Source organism: Cornus florida, unplaced genomic scaffold (assembly GCF_030987335.1).
Source record: "Cornus florida cultivar Cherokee Brave unplaced genomic scaffold, ASM3098733v1 CherokeeBrave_3.0.0_Hap2_Chr07, whole genome shotgun sequence".
Classification (NCBI taxonomy): domain Eukaryota; kingdom Viridiplantae; phylum Streptophyta; class Magnoliopsida; order Cornales; family Cornaceae; genus Cornus; species Cornus florida.
Genome location: NW_026775577.1, coordinates 1,695,670 through 1,713,008, shown reverse-complemented (window position 1 = coordinate 1,713,008; position 17,339 = coordinate 1,695,670). Strand labels below are relative to the sequence as shown.

Below are 17,339 nucleotides of genomic sequence, written 5' to 3'. Positions count from 1 at the left end.
CAATATTACACCATCACTGCATTTCTGTTCCGTCTTGTTGTCTTGATTACCGTTAGTTAATAAAAAGTTATCTTATCATAATTAATACGATGCCCCTGAAACAAATTTCTCCATTCATACTGAAACAAATTTCTCCATTCATCTCTGAGGGTAAAGAGCCTTGAGGATAAAATCAAACTAAAATAATATTTGTAAGTTCATTTATTAAGCTATTTCAATACAAACGAGTTGAACTCTGAACTCCTACAAAATAGTATTTTTAAGTTCATTATTAAGTCATTTTATGTCAAACCACTGGAATTAAAATAATAATTTTAAGTTCATTTATTAAATCATTTCAAAACGAACAAATCGAAGTGAAAAGGTACTTTTAAGTTCTTTTATTAAGTCATTTTAATACAAACAATGTTGAACCCAAATGGTATTTTTAAGTTCATTTATTAAGCCATTTCAACAAAAAAATCAACTAGTCATAATAAAAATGCTCATAAGTCATAAATAAAGTTTGAAAATGCAATCCCCCAAAAAAAAAAAAAAAAAAAAACAAACAAACAAACCAACCAAGACTATTTCTTTTGGGTTTTGTTTATTGACCATGATGAATATAGCAAAGTTATAACTAATGCGAGATATAGAACAAGAAAATATTTATGACTGAAGAACATTTCATAATTACTTTTTATATTCATGAGAAATGGTACAACTTAATACACACGCCAAAATGTTAACAAGGACGTCCAAAATCCAAATGTGGCGTGCATTGCTCTGAACAGGAGATACTCAACTAAGTCCTACCCTTGAACAAATTTCTCTATTTTATAAAGATACAGCGCAAAGAATATATATATATATATATATAAGAAAACTGTGGTATAACCCAGGAGCTAGAGCCAGAAACAACCAACTCAACGAACTTCAATCCCCGAGCCATGCAATGATATCGATAAATGGTAGTCCTGCAGCAAGTGTTTCTGGACTTGTTCTCCTACTTAATAAGAAAACTCGTGGCCCCGAAGTGAGATGTACTTCTTAGCCCAGATAGCAATGTCCTCTGCACAGGCCTGAGCTTGGGGGGTCCTAAGGAGCATGTCAAGAGTTGCAAATTCATGAACTGCATCCTTATATTCGAGAACAGGTGCATCAACATTTACCTTCCGGAGCTCCTCTGAGTAAGCAATGGCTCGGTCCCTCATCCAGTCATGCTCTGCTACCACTGTCAGTGTAGGGGGCATGAGCTTTAATGGTGGCACTCTACCCGGGATAAGGGGGTTGGCAGCAGAGTGGTCCAGGCTGAACTCCTCCTCAGGTAAAAAGAGTTTCCATGCAAGTATGCACATGGCCTTGTCATAGAAGTAGGAGTTTGCCAATTTTATCTCAGAATGTGTAGGAACACTTCCAGTGAAGAAAGGATACATCAATACCTGCGCCACCACCTTGACTGGATCTAAAAGTTTCGCTGCCTCCACGGCTTTCCGAGCCACATAGTCTGCAATGTTTGCACCACAGCTCACCCCAAGAAGAAGACATCTGTTTTAAGAGTATCAAATTGGGTTAGAGGTTTGATGGCCCTGCACAAATTCTAAATTCCTTTTTCAGCCTTTGGGCTGAGAAGAAAGCAAGTTCACACAAGCATACACAAATACATTACTATATTCTGCACATTATAATGTTTTAAGAGTATCAAATTGGGTTAGAGGTTTGATGGCCCTGCACAAATTCTAAATTCCTTTTTCAGCCTTTGGGCTGAGAAGAAAGCAAGTTCACACAAGCACACACAAATACATTACTATATTCTGCACATTATAATTGAGCGCATCTGTTATTTAGTAAACAATGCTGTCCTGTTCCTAAAGCTGGCAACAGGCCAGGTCTGAGTGGGTTGGTTAACTTTGTTTCGTTGGGATTTACTTTAAGAAGATACATAACAACTACACCACCAACCTTATTAAAATACAACTCAGCCCAACATTGACAAGCATGAAACCACCACATTGTTAACAGAAGAATGACATAATCACACATGCATGAGTAAGAAAAAATAAGCAAATGGAGTGAGTGAAGAAATTAAAATAAAATAAAAGGACCCAACCTCAACATATAAAGAATAAACGTGGACAAAAAGAAAAAATAAATAAATAAAAAAGCAACTGCAATTGTAGTAAATGTTGCAGAATTTCTGCTGCTTTTACTTATCAAAAAAAAAAAAAAAAAATGTTGCAGAGAAGGAAGATTAACGTAACCATAAGGCAGTTTATCTGTTCATTCCAATGATAGTTATAATGGAATAATTATTGGATGGCATCTTGCTGACGAAATGCCTCACTAGCAAACTGATATTCCACATAGTTTTTCATGCATGACTCAGTAAATATGGATAAGATGTAAGAGAAATAAATCATTTACAAGATCTTCATCTCTTTCCTACAACAGTCTGAGTCCCTTTCATTTGACGATTTAATGACCAATTATTAGCATAACCTAAATTTATTCTATTTTTCTTAAATTATAAATTGAGGTTTGATTCCAAAGTAAGGTCGACACAACCAACTCACTGACCCTATAGGAGTCCTCCTTGAAACTAATCCTTGCCGACCTACAAAAACTCTGCTTTAGTTTCTACTCTGCTTGAGGCTTTGAGCTAAAAGCCCACCCCAAAATAAATCATTGCCAACTTACAATTACCACCCTCTCCATTACCCCAGCAAAAAATATAAAACTATAGAAACAAAAATATAATTAATTATGATTTCAATCTTCAGTGGAAAGCAGATAAACTAGTGTACCATACTTTCTTTTGAAAGCTTAAATTAATGGCCTCTATAGCACTGGATCTTGGCTTGCTCCAAAGTGGAATGACAATCAACCCCCTTTTTTTTTTTTTTTTTGAACAGCCCATATTGAACACAAATGAAAAGATCTGTAACTTTGGGATTCAAGAAAGTTATTTTAGGTAAGAAGAAGTAAAGAAACAGAAGGAAAAACCTAGGGAATAATGGAAGCCCAAGTCTAAATCCTTACCAATTCATTTCTCTTTTGTCATTATCTTGCTGTTATTCATTAGTTGCTTTTCTTCCAAGGATTTGGATCCTAAAGTTATTGGTTTTCTCAGTCTTCTGCACATACCAATTGTATTATGTCCCCTCTGGTACATTTCAATGAATTCTAATTGAGACAATAATTGTCTCCTTCCCTCTTCTTCCTTTCCGTATGCTTTTATCATACTTAATTCTAGGAATATCGTAGGCGGCACTTCTGCTCGAGAACAACAACATAGTGCTTTGTAGTTCATCAGTATAAAAACTGCTTGGAAATTGACCAAGTGAGGGGGGGCAGTTCCTGGGTCACTGGTACAACCATTGTGTAATAGATTGAACCACTTCTTAAAAGGATATGTTATTTTGATAGGTATTAAAGTAGAGTATTCATATATGAAAGGAAAAAAAAAATTAACTTGCATGAATATTAGCCCTGGAATGAAATTACCAAAGGTCGGTCTAAATTAGTAGTTGTGTAAACAACATGCAATGCATTGTACAAGCTCTAACTAAAGTTTTATTTTTATTTTTTTTTTTTTTTATATTACAAAAGAAAGCAATAGTTGCAACCAGTTCAACTTTACACCAGTAAACCAGTTCAACACAATCCCTAAGATTCTCCTTGTCAGTTCACACTAGTTTGATAAAAATCAGATGGTTCCTGATTTGACCGACAGTCCAATTTGGTTCCAGTAACATAGTAAGGTTACTCCTTTATGACCTGAAGGTCAAAGGTTCAAAACAGGAAACAGACTCTCTGCAGGCAGAGCTAATACTGCATACACTACCCCTCTCCAGACCCCGTAGGAGGCCTCGTGCATTGAGCTGACCGTTTTAATAGTACTCCACAACCAAGCAGAACTTTGTCACTCGTCCCACCAAAGCCAGGAGAGGTAGAAAGTAAACTAAATAGATGATTTCTAAACTAACCCATACAATGTCTGACACACTGAAAGGAAGAACTACTTCAGAGATTCCAGGACATTGCTGAAAAAATCATTGGCTATTCTGCAAACATGGAAGGAAGCCTTTTGCTGTTATTTGCTAGCATCTGCACTGTTGAACCAACTGTTCGTGCTAATGTTTTTAACCTATAGAGGAACTTTGGGAGGAGAAATCAACTAAAGCGGTACCAGGCTCCTACTTTCCAAAGGGAGGTCAGGGGTTAGAGCCTTGGTGGAGGCATGCGGGTGTGAGTACCAATTAAGAAAAATAAAAATAAAATAAATAACTAAAGGGAAAGGAAAGAAATTAAATATTGAAGAATTAAACAGAACGAAACAAGTAAGCTACAAGAGAATTGGTAAATAATCTTCGACGCCAAACCCTCTCATCCTGACAGAGAGGCAAGATACATCTTAAACAGGAAATATTAAGAAAGTTCCCAAACTTCAGCATCATTACAATTTTTTATGTTAAAAAGTCTAAGGCAGAAACAATAGAAATCAGACATCTAGTAACATTATGAGTCTATCCCCACATAAAAAAGAAAAAGAAAAAGAAAAAAATTCAAGGTGAAAGCATGAGGTGCACCAAAAATTCTAACTAGACTTGATAGTCAATAAAGATTTCAAAGGGTATTCTCCACTATGTATTGTCGTGAGACTTCATAACAGGCCATGCAACATGGTGCCACCTATAAAGAAAAAATAAAGGAAGAAGCATGCGTGCTCCTATTCAACTATAAAATTTAACAAGTGTACAGCACTTTGAAACTCAAAAAACTAATTCAAAAAGTGAGGAAGATATATTGTCTTTACCAATGTGTCATTAGCCCAACGGTATAAACTCTCCTCCCTCAAAGGGGAGGAGAGGGGTTCGAGCCCCGTTTTGAGAAAAAGAGAAAAGGGAAAATATATATATATATATATATAATGCCATCTCTTTTAGTAGAACTTTCTTATTCCAATTTTTGGTATTGCCTTTTGTATCTTTTCCCAACACTAAAAACTATTTTCTGTAGGTTATGAAATTGAATCTTCATTGGTGTAGTTGAGAAACTATCATAATTGAACCATGGCTACATTGTCCAAAAAAAAAGGTTGTCCCAGAAGTTCTAAATCAAGTGCAACAAGAACCTCCTCAAAGAGGGAGTTGAGGGTCAAGTCCTAGTGAAGGCATGTCTGTGCAAGTAAATTTCCTATCGAAAAAATAAATAAGTAAAAATAAAAAATAAATTTTTGGGCAGTAATGCAAAAAAAATTTAAAAGCTTATCCAACTAAATCATGCATTGTGCCCATTTGCATATAGTTATAAGCACAGGAAATATGAACTACACAAGTAACACAAGTAATCAACTCTTACAATAATTCAAATCAACTTGTTCATAGTTCACACTCCAACAAATCAAATAAGACTCCAACTTTCTCTGTAATTTACAAACACGATGCATTGAAAACTTGAAATGTAAGAAAAATAGATCAGAAAATGCGATCAAAAGGTTACCTGGAAGGATCTCCATGAACAGCCAACCAAGGCTCCACCGTTGAGGCCCCGAATGCATCTGCAATATGCCTATGAACATCTGATCTCTTCAATTCCGCTCCACCGCCCCGTTTGTTCCCCAATGACCTGCTACATTCCGCCAAATTCGCCTGCTTTGCCAGCCAATGCAACACCTTAAACCCATCTTCAAAGGCCGCCGGATAACGATTCTCCGGCGCAAGCCTATACCCGACGGCGAGAACAATCACATCACACAATTTTGCTATCCGCCGACAGAAGAAGTCGTTCGCCACCGAATCATTGCTCCCACTCACAAACCCCCCGCCGTGAAATTGCAACATCACCGGCAATTTCCGACAATTGTCAATCGACGGCGAGTAGCCTCTGTAAACACCACTCTCCGACTTCGAATTCAAATCTTCATTACTACAACTATAACTATTCCTTCTATAATTCTCCGTATGATTTGGATCATTCGGAGCAGATCTCGTTGTAGCCCTAACCTTAGGTTTCGATTGCGACTTAGAATCTGAATCGAGCGAGACTAAGCACGAATCGGGAAGGAAGATTCGGATGGAGAGAGAGGTAAAGGGGTCGATGTGGATGTCCTTGGTGGCGACACCGTCGGTAAAAGAAGGGTTGACGGCGGCGATGGACTCCTCGGGCCGCGACGTGACGCCGAAGGGGTGGTCACTCTCATCCTGAGAGCTCTGAATTCGGTTCTGTAAACGGTGTTTGAGAAGGAATTTGAAGAACACGCTGTAGAGCTTCACAGCAACGCTTGGCATTTCTGTCTGTCTCTCTCTCTCTACATCTGCACACCTGCTCTCCTCCTCTCCCTCTCTAGAATTTCTGTGTTGTGTGATGAATTTCTGATGATGATAAAGTTCAAGGCTTGTTACAGATTACAATTCCATTGATTTTGAAGTAAAGCCAATGAAAAATTGAGTTTTCTATAATCAACCTTTCACAAAAGATTACTTCAATCCAATGTTTCAATGGCGGAGAGAGAGAAAGATGGAGAGGCTAGAGAGAGAAAGGGGCTGACGTGTGCTGAGGTGCGTGATGCCCACACTTATACATGCATACATACATACATGCAACGTTACGCCAATTGATTGGTGACAAGTCACATGTGATGATCTCGTGAAGGGGTTGCTATCCTCTGCAACCATTTTCTCTGCAATGCTGGAGTCTTTTAAATGAAAAGACTAAAAAGTCCTAATGTACATCCCGAGATGGATGAATTTGCTACACCTAAAAGGTGAGAAATCCGAATCGCAATCCTCTAATGTGTCAGTTAATCACTCCATTTAGTTCGAAACTTAATTGTGAGGTGAGGAATCCGATAATTTCTTATGTAATAATTTCATATCACTTATATAATTGTATCGTTTATATAATAAATTTTTTATGCATTTATACTAAATATAGTGATACACTAGTGACGCAAGATCAAGACACATAATTCTCTCTTGGTCTCGAAGGGAATTCAATTTTGCCATGTGATGATGATAGAATGTAAATATAGATCACTTATACATGCACATGTTACATGGTGTTGTATTTGAGGATTCACATAATGATGTGAATTTCGAATATAATAATTGAGTAACGTGAATAGTTGGATGTTGAATCCAAACTATGCATTATAGAATTATATTTAATTATAGAATGTTTGGGAAATTTTAAGGATTGCCAATGAATCAAATCATGTTCCATGTCGTGTTCTGAAATTATAAGCTTTTAATACTAGAAGATATCCCATCATTCTCTGCATTATTACTTGTCTCCAGCTCAAACCCCATTCAGATCCAGGGTCAAAATAGTCACTCAAGTGGCACCACCTCCTCACTCTCTCTCACGTCGCATTCAATTCTTGATTTGTAAAGGATATTGTAAGTTGAATATTCCGAAATGAACCATATTATATACCAATTAATCTTCTACGTATTTCTATATTTGTAAGTTTTGTTTTGGATTGAGCTCAAATACAAGTTGGACATATTTTATGGATAACCTAACTAGTTGTTCATGGAAATTAAAATTTAGGTTGAATAAAGCTTTGATTTTTTATTCAACAAAATTTATATAAGTTGTGAGTAAAATATTTTTTTAAAAATATTTTTTTATTTTTTTGTATTTGATTGTCGTAAAATATTTATCAAAAAAATATATATTAAAATTTAACGAAAATAATTTATTTAAACAATTTATTTTACACTTTCGATAGACTTGACTTTAACCTGGACATAAACCTTTGCCTTTGAAAAATAAAAATACAAAAAAAATTACATAAAAAATATTTTTTTTGAATAAAAATATTTTACGCCAAGGCTTTATTCGTGAGGTCTAAAAATAATTAAATAAATGCAATTTTACTCTTATATGGAGAGATTATTTTTGATTTTGAACTTATAATTTTTAACCTCCTCTACCTTCCAAGTGAAAGGTAAAAGTTTGAGCCAACGCAAGGGATAAATAACTCGAGTTTCTTAAAAAAAAAAAAAAAAAAAACTTCGAATCACAATAAATATACATACAAGAGATCTATTTGGTTCAGCCTAAGAATAACCATTTAATCCTTTTTACCGTGCATACTATGTATTATTAGTAAATGGAATATAAGTGCTTTATTGATTTAATAAATTATAGAACAAAACTGTTATTTAAGAATAAGTTGTAGAAGAGAAGGATCTAAAATTTGGATTAACTTGTTTTGGCTTGCATAATTAACTTGTCAAAGACAATTAATCGAAGATTATATATTATCAAAAGATGGATATATTATCATACAAAATTTATTAGCTCTGTAATATGTGAATATGGGAAAATCAAATTACACTTGGCCATCAAAAATTTTTTATTTTTTATTTATTTTTTGGTGTTTAATTGTCGAAAATATTTATGAAAAAAATATATATTAAAATTTAACAAAAATAATTTATCCATCAATTTTCCTAAACCTTGAACAAACACCAAAAAAAATAAAAATAAAAAAATATTTTACGTCAAAACAAAACAGAACCTTAATAACAAGTTTTTGTTGGACATATGTTTAGGTTGACATCATAACCTCCTAGATTATATTAGAGATCTATTCAGATATTTGATTAAGATTAAAATACAAGTCATGAATGGGACAAATACTTGCCATCCAATTAACTTGCTAATTAGATGCGTAACAAATGTGATGAAGTTGATGCTACCCCTTTATATATATAAAAATAATAATAATAAATAAAATAAAATAATTTAAAAAACCCATAGGTTGCCTAAGGTGTTCATATTAATATAAAATAAAATGAGAGTACCTTAACAGAAAAAGAGAGCTTTTAAAATTCATCTACTAGTGAGACAAGTAGCTCATGACCTGCCAAAAAGATAAAATAAAAAAAATATTATTATAATAAGTAAATAATTAAAATAAAATACTAGTAGCTCATGCAATATTGTTTACAGTTCGAATCAATTCAGTTTTATCAAGTAATCTACAAACAAAATCATAATTAAGTAACAGTCCCTATTACAGAAGTAACATAGCATGATGACACCTCTATACATGTATATATATATATGTATATATATATATATGTATATGTATAGATAATTCAAAATCAATAGTACATTAATTAAACCAAATTCAAAATCTGCAAAATGAAGCTGTATCCATGTCACCCTTTTAAACACTAAATACAAAATGGCCAAATTCACTAACCAAATATTCTCCCTAGGGGTGTGCAAAGCAGCAACATGAAACCAATTTACTTTGTCAACCAATTCCATATATACAGGCCTCCCCTCTAATCCGAATTGGGCGAGTTCGTACCCTGACATTGGTGTACTTTCACCTTGCGTGACCTGATAAACAAAAAATTCCAGAATGAACAAACACCACCTGGTGATAGACACCTTTTAAATCATGATAACCATTCTTTCGTCTCTGATCTCTCTAGCCAGACAGGGTGTGAGGCATCTTTCGCGGCACAAGCACTGGTTCGTTACTTGCAGCTTTCATTGCAGCAATCTCTTCTAAGCGTTTCCATGTGGCTTCGCGTTTCAACTTAACATCTTGTTCTCGGGCTTCATCTTCCTGAAACTTCAGCGAGCACTCCTCAAAGAGCTCAGGATCAATGTCGGAGAAGATTTTGCGGACATTTAATGTTAAGCTCTGTACTGCCTGATTCCAGTGGTTTCTTGCATTTCTCTCCAAGGCAGGGAAGATAATTGGCAGTATAACCTTGCGGTTTTGCTTGATTAGGTTTTCAATGTGATCATTGTTCCATAAGAACAAAGCTCTCTCTGCCACCTGCAAATACAGGAATTGAATAAAATGACAACAAAATTCTCTAAGTGCACCATCAAACAAGTACTACTATATATTTGGTTTCATGAAATTGTGCAGCAGCAGTGTCGGCATGTGTTTCGGAGCAAAGGTACCAAATGTGGTCCTCATTAATCAAAGGTGCTGGGAGGAGAAGTTTGGAAACAAATAAATTAAACTCAGTAAACCATTTTTCAAGTTGGTATTCTTGTTCACCTTTAAGTTTCTGAAATGTTTAGCGTACAGCAATGAGAACAACGAAGGATACAACTAAGTGACCTGCTGTGAAGATCATTAACTAAGGGGCTGAAGTGACTTCTACTAGAAATTGATAGCCATTTCCAAAATGAACATAATGGAGGTGAGACAGATATCTCTCTTAATGACCTTGTCATGTTCTACTTAAGGTCCGAATTTTTTGTGGGCTTAGAGGAAGTTGACGGGGTCTCAGCCAAGGAGATGATTCCTTTTTCATCTTCACTCTTCGTTATTGGGATGAAAGCTTTTGGTAGGTTACTTACAAAAGCCACCATTGGTTTTTGGTCTGATGAAGAGCAGTGTTCGAGATTGTCTCTCACTTGCACCCTGCTCGCAACTGTCTTTGCAGTTTGGAGGCAAAGCAAGTTTGTTGGTCAAGAGTACCATTGTCTCACTTTGAAGAAAATTTGTGTTGTAAGGTCAACTTGTCAAGATTGAGTTGGTGTTGGTGCAAAGAGCTGGAGATGTCATACGCTCTTGTGGTTCTCTCTGGATGTCCAGTGGAGGGAACATCAGTCTTCTTATCTTGGGTTATGATTGTGTGTGTTATTCTGAAATCCGAAGTAAAACCAGTTTAAAGTTTGATCACTGAGAGAGTGAAAAGGAGATTGAGCAGTCAAAAACGAGTCCAGAAGTGGCAAGCTAACTTGGGTTCAAATGACATTAGCAAGCTTGCCAAATTGCTCTGAATCTGAGTTGAAGGTTTTCATGCTATAGCTGCTTCACATGACTATAGTATGGTACTGACAGTTTTAACAGCATGATACCAACTATCATACTGAGATTCCAAAATATAAAAATACCGATAAGGACATGGATTAGAGATCAAGAGAAGGCACTTGCAAGCCGTGGTAGACTTGAGACACCACAAAAGGTACAAGAACAACGATAAGTATAGAAATTGTGAGAATAAAATGGAGATCAAATGAAATTTGGAAAAATTGAAACAAAACCTTGAATTCATTGAAATTAGACTGCATCAAGTTAAAATCAAAATATTGCAATACCAGTGCATTAATAGCCCAAGCATGCAATATATGGGTTGTGGATCAATCAATGTTAAACCACTAATACTTAATTAACTACAAGTACCAAACATAGTTAGTAAATTATAGTACACAAGAATACAGATATTTTATGGTATTTGACCACACATATACTATTTTTCTTCTCTCATGTCTCGTATATTTGCATTTCAATATTATAAAACTAGATATAAATTATAATAAGGAACTATGGAGTGTTGTAGAGAGGAAGGATTCTAGAACATGAAAGAATTTGTAAAAGTTGGTAGATCGGAGAAGATTTAAGAAGATATGGAAGTGGATAGTTTTATACTAAATCTTAACCATTGACTATAATGCATCATACCCGTCCATTAGCAAGGAGATGCCTGTAGGATTATCATTTGTAACAACAATAGCAAATTTGAAAAGTTTCAAAAAGAAATGAATGTAACAAGACTGGAAGTATGTTTTGTACATTTGAAAAGAGTCACAAATTTACTAACTTAGTATGACTAGTGTACGTGAATTTACTACTTAGGTACCAAATAATCACTCAGTCGTACTAAAAAAAAATTATTTGTCTCAGCCTTCGGAAGTTAAAACAATACACTACACATGTTGCCGTTAGGAATTAAAAGCTTGTCCAAAATTACAAATGGTGACATCAAATAGTACCAGCAGAAAGTTATTTTTCAAAATTGTATTGAAGATATCTGAAATATCACTCAATATCTAAGACATAGTCGAGATTTAACTACATGGTCCTTGTCGTAGATGGGTAGACAGTAATCTGTTGCCAGTATGTTTTCTAATAGATGGCATAAAAAGTAAGTTGTTCTAAATTTTATTAGAGAAAAAGCTTATGGAACCAAGTTTATATCCTATGACTGAATATATCCTTGTTCATAATCAACAAGTCCTACCAGATACCCATAGGATATCTAGAATGGAAAACGATTCAGATTCCATATAGCTTTTAGAAGTAGGGTCTATTCGTATGATATTAAATCAAGTGTTAAAATAAATTTATAAAAATAAAAAAATAATAATAATAAACAAATAAAATAAAAAAGTATTAAAATGATATTGACAAACTTGGGAAAAAATCACCAATAAAGTTCTGCAATTTGGCAAAGATATTAATTATGATTGCAGAGAGTTGACGCATACAAAGATGACCAATTTTTTGGAGGAGAATATGATAGTGTTTGTAATATGGGGGAAAACAATCCTAACACTACAGAACTAGCTTGCTTAGAGTTATTAGTCCCGGTTAGCAAATTGTATGGATCCACTGCATGGACCATCACCTTTATATTTCAGATTTCACCCCCCCTTACCATGTACATTCCCACATAATAACCATCTTATTAAATTTCTCAACCTCATCTCTCCCAAAATCCAAATTATATTCATCATTGAACGATTAAACAAATAAGAAGACATCAAGCAAGCGCCCTGTACCCAGGAAAAGAATGAGATACTAGATCAACAAATGTTGAAGCCAAAGTCAACAATCAGCTGCCATCTCATAAACACCTAAGGCAAATGAAATTAACATGGAAACAAACACATGCATCAACATGAAAAAATGAAAAGTGGAAAAGCACTTGAAGAAATATAGGCAATAGAGATAATTAACCTCTCCCTCTCTCTCTCATAGAAATGCAGGTTTTAATAAAATTAAAATGTATAAATCCGGTTGAGATTTATGGTAATATAAGAAGATTCAGAACATATGCTAGACTCACTGCTGTACGCCAGTCTAGAATTTAATCAAAATATCTTTGACTGATTTCAATATGAACTCTATAAAGATGGAAAATAGACATTCAGATCAGTTAAGTTTCTTGAGAATCTAAGAAGTTTCAGAACATATGCTGAGCCTCCTTTACCATAAGGTAGGACAGCCAAAGTTTATAATTAGTACTTCTCTGAGTGATCTCATAACATTGATCACCACTTAAAGAGAAGCAGACAAAATTCATTATACCAATCTTTTCTGATTTCCAAATATTGCCAATTTTAATACTGTAATCTATTTACACCAACTTCTAATACTTAGCTCAAACAAGATTTCCAATTAAAATGTGACTTCAATTTGTATCAATCCCACTTTTGAAATAAGCACCAGTGCACCACCACCACCACCATCATCATCCTTGACTTTTCAAAAAATAAGCACCAACCTACCTAATTAGCTCAAATGGCTGGATGGCTGTCGGAAACCATCTTATTTCACGTGAAACTGTTTCATATTTAAACAGTTTTGAGTCTCAAAAATTATGAAGCCATTACTAGCCCTTCAAAACAGTTTTTCAGCTTGATGCCACCATTGTTAGTTGTATCCCACTGTAGTTTTTATTTAATCTGATCCCTGCAACCCATATAACCAATAAATTTCTATGCTATATGATCGGTTTTATAAGTTTTTACACTTATTAAAAAAAAAAAAAAAGAGAGAGTTTTATAAGTTTTTATACCTTCAATATAAATGTTATATTTCCCCTATTGGAGATCAAATCTGCTTCCCTTTGTGACATCTTAATTTGCATTTGGATTATTAGGAATAGATCTTAGTGACGCATAGCCCACTAGTGGCCGAGCAATATTAGGTTATTTCTGTTATTACCATCTGATGTGTTATTTTATTATAGAAATCCAGGTGTTGTCACAAAAAATTACTATAGCAGAGAATAATGTAACTGTTTGATTATGGAACCATGCAATCAAAAGACTAATTCACTAGCTAAAACTTAACAACCTATTCTGTTACCCAGTAATTTGCAAAACTAAAGAAGTTCATGAGCTCATTTTCTTAAGCCCATTTTTGTGTTTATTTGTTCTACAGGTTGAGAATCTCATCCTTCTCCAAGGGTCGCTTTAACAGACAAGAAGAGCATCCTACCCATCAAAATATTGTAATAGTTATATATTCAAGGTAAAGCATGAGCACCTACCATCATCTTCCGTCTTCAAACAAGCAGGAATTCTAAACTCCTCTTGCAACCAACTCGAGTTTAGAGGTGGTTTCAAAATATATGGGACGTATAAATATTCATTCCTAATTGGGACATAATTTAAGGGCTATGTTTAAAACGGTTGGTATAATTTCATTATATTGTTCGCTATTCAGAGTAATATTGGGTCGAAATTTCTTAGATTTGATTCCCTTACATATAGCTTCTACTTTCTTTGTAATTTTGTAAACTACAATCTGTTAAAAGCTGCATTGTTAATAGAATTTCAGGGTTTCAATAATTACACAACACATCAACAAGAAGCCAAGTTAAATTTTAGCAAAATTTGTTTTCAGTCTGCTACTGATGAATGCATAAGTGTCCTAGAAAGGCTGCAACACACAGAGAACAAGGAGGGAAAGTTGCAAATACACCATTCGGCAGTGTAATATGCTAACTGTGCATACATGGTGGAAGTATGATCCAAGAAAATTGCTTGGCATACTGGATGAATCCAGTCCCTAGCGACAGTTTGTATATTAGAAAGAAATTTGATCCCTAGCAGTACTCTTTTATAAATTGCCAAAGATAACAAGTGTGGGAAGAAACAAGCTAAAAGAACAATGATCAAAATAACAAATCTGTACCTGAAAGTGTGAACTGCTCAAGCAACGAGCAACCTGGCGAAACAAAGGTACCATACAACGCTGGAACTCTGGAGGCTGAGTTGCTTCTAAGACCTCCTCCAGCTCACCTAAAAACATGACCTCCTTTGAACTATTTGTGACCGGCCAATACTTTAATAAACCCCTTATAACAGTATCAGCAAGTTTGCAGTCTTTCTCCACAAATTGTGTGATGCAGTAAGATAACTGCTGATGGTACATGGGTATGCATTTTGGTTTGTGAAGTGGAATCAATGCTCGAACAAGAAAGAGTTTGTGCTCTTCTTTCAGAGGCAAAGCAAACCCATTGATTATACTGCCCAAAATTTCTAACAGCTCTGCGATTCCATTATGCTTCTCAGTTTCAAAAATAAAATGAAAGAAAATGTTGTTGATTGCTTTTCTAATGAATGGGCGGTGCACCATAAACTTGCCATATATACGGTGCAGAACAGTTTTCAGGTAGTCCCTCTCTCTTGGATCCTCTGAATCAAAGAGATCTAACAACCTCAGAACAAAAGAGTGATCAACATACCGCTTCGCCAATTTTGCATCCGTCTCAGGTGATGCCACAAACCTGAGAAGGAATTCATACACAATTTGCAAGTGAGGCCATGATGGGTCCATCACAGGCTCCTCTTCTTCTAAATCAAAAGCTTCTAAAACTTTGTTCTCACGAGGTTGAGCAGTGAGTGTCCTAAACAAATTTATGGATACCATCCTTACCATTTCTTGCATGACAGTTTCTGTGAATTTCCCATTTGCAGAAGTAACATAATCAACAAGCTCCACCAAAGTCTGCCTCTTGATGTCCTTTTCTTTCAAATTCTTTGTTGGGTCAGTAAAGTCAAAGACAAAACAGCACAAGTTCAGCTTTTTAATGAACAAGTTCTGCTTCTCAGAGTTTGGAACATCTCTAAAACTAGGCAAAGCTTCATATGAAGAAATTGTTGAATCCCCATTTACCCTTGCATTTAGAGCTTGGGGGAGCTTATTTCCATGATTCACTCCTGAATTTGAAGTAGCATTAAGAGCCGGATGAGATGCAGCATTTGAGTTCCTGGACTGATTATTTGCTAGATCATTGCTTCTTGAACTAGTAGAAGCATACGAAGAAGAGGTAGAGGTTCCCCCATCACGATTTTCACCCGACTTAGATGGCTTCCGTGGGAGCCTATTAAGTATCTGTTTGATCATAACTTCAATGAACCACAAACTTTTCGAGTGAAAACAAAAACACGACACTGATCAAAGAATTTTCAATGCAAAAGGCACATCATCAATGATTAAGGATGGATAAAATATCAGCAAAAGCACATGAACCCAGATGCAGCAAAACCAATTGACCCAACGTTCGCAATACACTCAGCATCTAATCACCACAATAAGCTTCTTATCCTCTTCTCCGTCATAAACCCAGATGCATGTTCCATATAATCCAAAGGTGTACCAGTCTAATGAATGAATCTCCTTCTCATTTAAGCAGAACAAATCAAACCCTCTTCAAATGGCGAGAAATCTGAAATAAAAATTGAATTTCATATCAAGTCAACCAAAAGAAAAATCGCAGCTTTCGGTTACCCTTTCTTAAAATAAAAATTCATATGATGTTCATCATTTAAAAAAACCCAGATGCGCAAACATCAAATCACATAGCATGTGCAGTAGTATTTCCAGATTACTAAAATTTAACTCCAGGATTTTGACTTTATATGGTGTTCAAAATATAAAGGAAAAGCAAGATGTACACTCACCTCATTTCTCTCTCTTCAGTTTCACACAAAAATTCACAGCTATTCAGCTAGATCAAAAGAAAACAAGATCTGGGTATGATCTACAACACCCATATAGCATTCTATATCAAGAATCACCTACAAAAGTATTTAAAATAATAATAAATAAACAAAGGAATATAGATTAAAGAAATTTAAAGTCCCATTTAACAATACACATATAGAAATAGATTATAGCTGTTGATACCTACATAGAGATTTTGGAAAAGCCCAGCTTATAAAAGAGAAGTTTGTGTGTACAGCCGGTGATCGAAATCTGAAAACAGACAACTGAGGAAAGGAGTGAAGGAGAGAAGGAAGATGGGGGTTAGAGAAAAGCAATCTCGGATGGTTGTTGTTGATGTTGATGATGTGTTGGGTTTCGCTAGAATTATGTAGTTAATGTTATTTTCTTTTCGATTTTCTTTCTAACTTTCCTTCTGCGCTTTTTTTTTTTTTAATTTTTTTTATTTTTTCTCAGGAATTTCAACCTCAAAACACTACTCCCTTTTATTCTTCTTACTTTTGGGTCTCTCTCCATTTAGAGAGAGAACACTCATTCGTTGTGACCAAAATGGCCCTTAAAAGTTTAGAAAATACTCAAAACACTCTTCTAGCATTGTGCATTCAATACAGAGGTGCATAGTCCAGAGGGCTTATTCATTTATTCAAAACTTCAAGTTGTTGGGTAATATTACATATCCATTCATTTATACCCAATTATTTTCTATTTGAATTCGATGCGGGACAAATGACCTTTGTTACATTCTTTACTGCTCGGGCCATCTTGCCTACCGGGAGTACTTGCCCGGACATCCGTGACATTGGATCAAGAATTGGGTCTGACTTTGATACTAATTATAACAGGTTGG

At 35.1% G+C, this 17,339-nt stretch overlaps 2 protein-coding genes across 4 annotated transcripts; both read right to left on the bottom strand.

The window, feature by feature from the left end:
• Nucleotides 1–632: 632 nt before the first annotated feature.
• Nucleotides 633–6,552, bottom strand: LOC132315690 (probable carboxylesterase 11). Its single transcript, XM_059814038.1, has 2 exons — nt 5,482–6,552; nt 633–1,527 (listed from the first exon to the last, which is right to left on the bottom strand). The coding sequence occupies exons 1-2, from the start codon at nt 6,267–6,269 to the stop codon at nt 990–992; spliced, it is 1,326 nt and encodes a 441-aa protein (XP_059670021.1). The 5' UTR covers nt 6,270–6,552; the 3' UTR covers nt 633–989.
• A 2,534-nt stretch (nt 6,553–9,086) lies between these two features.
• Nucleotides 9,087–17,010, bottom strand: LOC132315688 (serine/threonine protein phosphatase 2A 57 kDa regulatory subunit B' theta isoform-like). 3 transcript variants are annotated; one of them, XM_059814036.1, is made up of 4 exons: nt 16,676–17,010; nt 16,450–16,566; nt 14,678–16,214; nt 9,087–9,790 (listed from the first exon to the last, which is right to left on the bottom strand). In XM_059814036.1, the coding sequence occupies exons 3-4, from the start codon at nt 15,890–15,892 to the stop codon at nt 9,434–9,436; spliced, it is 1,572 nt and encodes a 523-aa protein (XP_059670019.1). In that variant the 5' UTR covers nt 15,893–16,214; nt 16,450–16,566; nt 16,676–17,010; the 3' UTR covers nt 9,087–9,433. The 3 variants fall into 3 exon arrangements, with proteins under 3 accessions (XP_059670019.1, XP_059670018.1, XP_059670020.1); XM_059814035.1 differs by having other exon boundaries at nt 16,680–17,010; XM_059814037.1 differs by lacking the exon at nt 16,450–16,566 and having other exon boundaries at nt 16,680–17,010.
• Between the last annotated feature and the right edge of the window lie 329 nt (nt 17,011–17,339).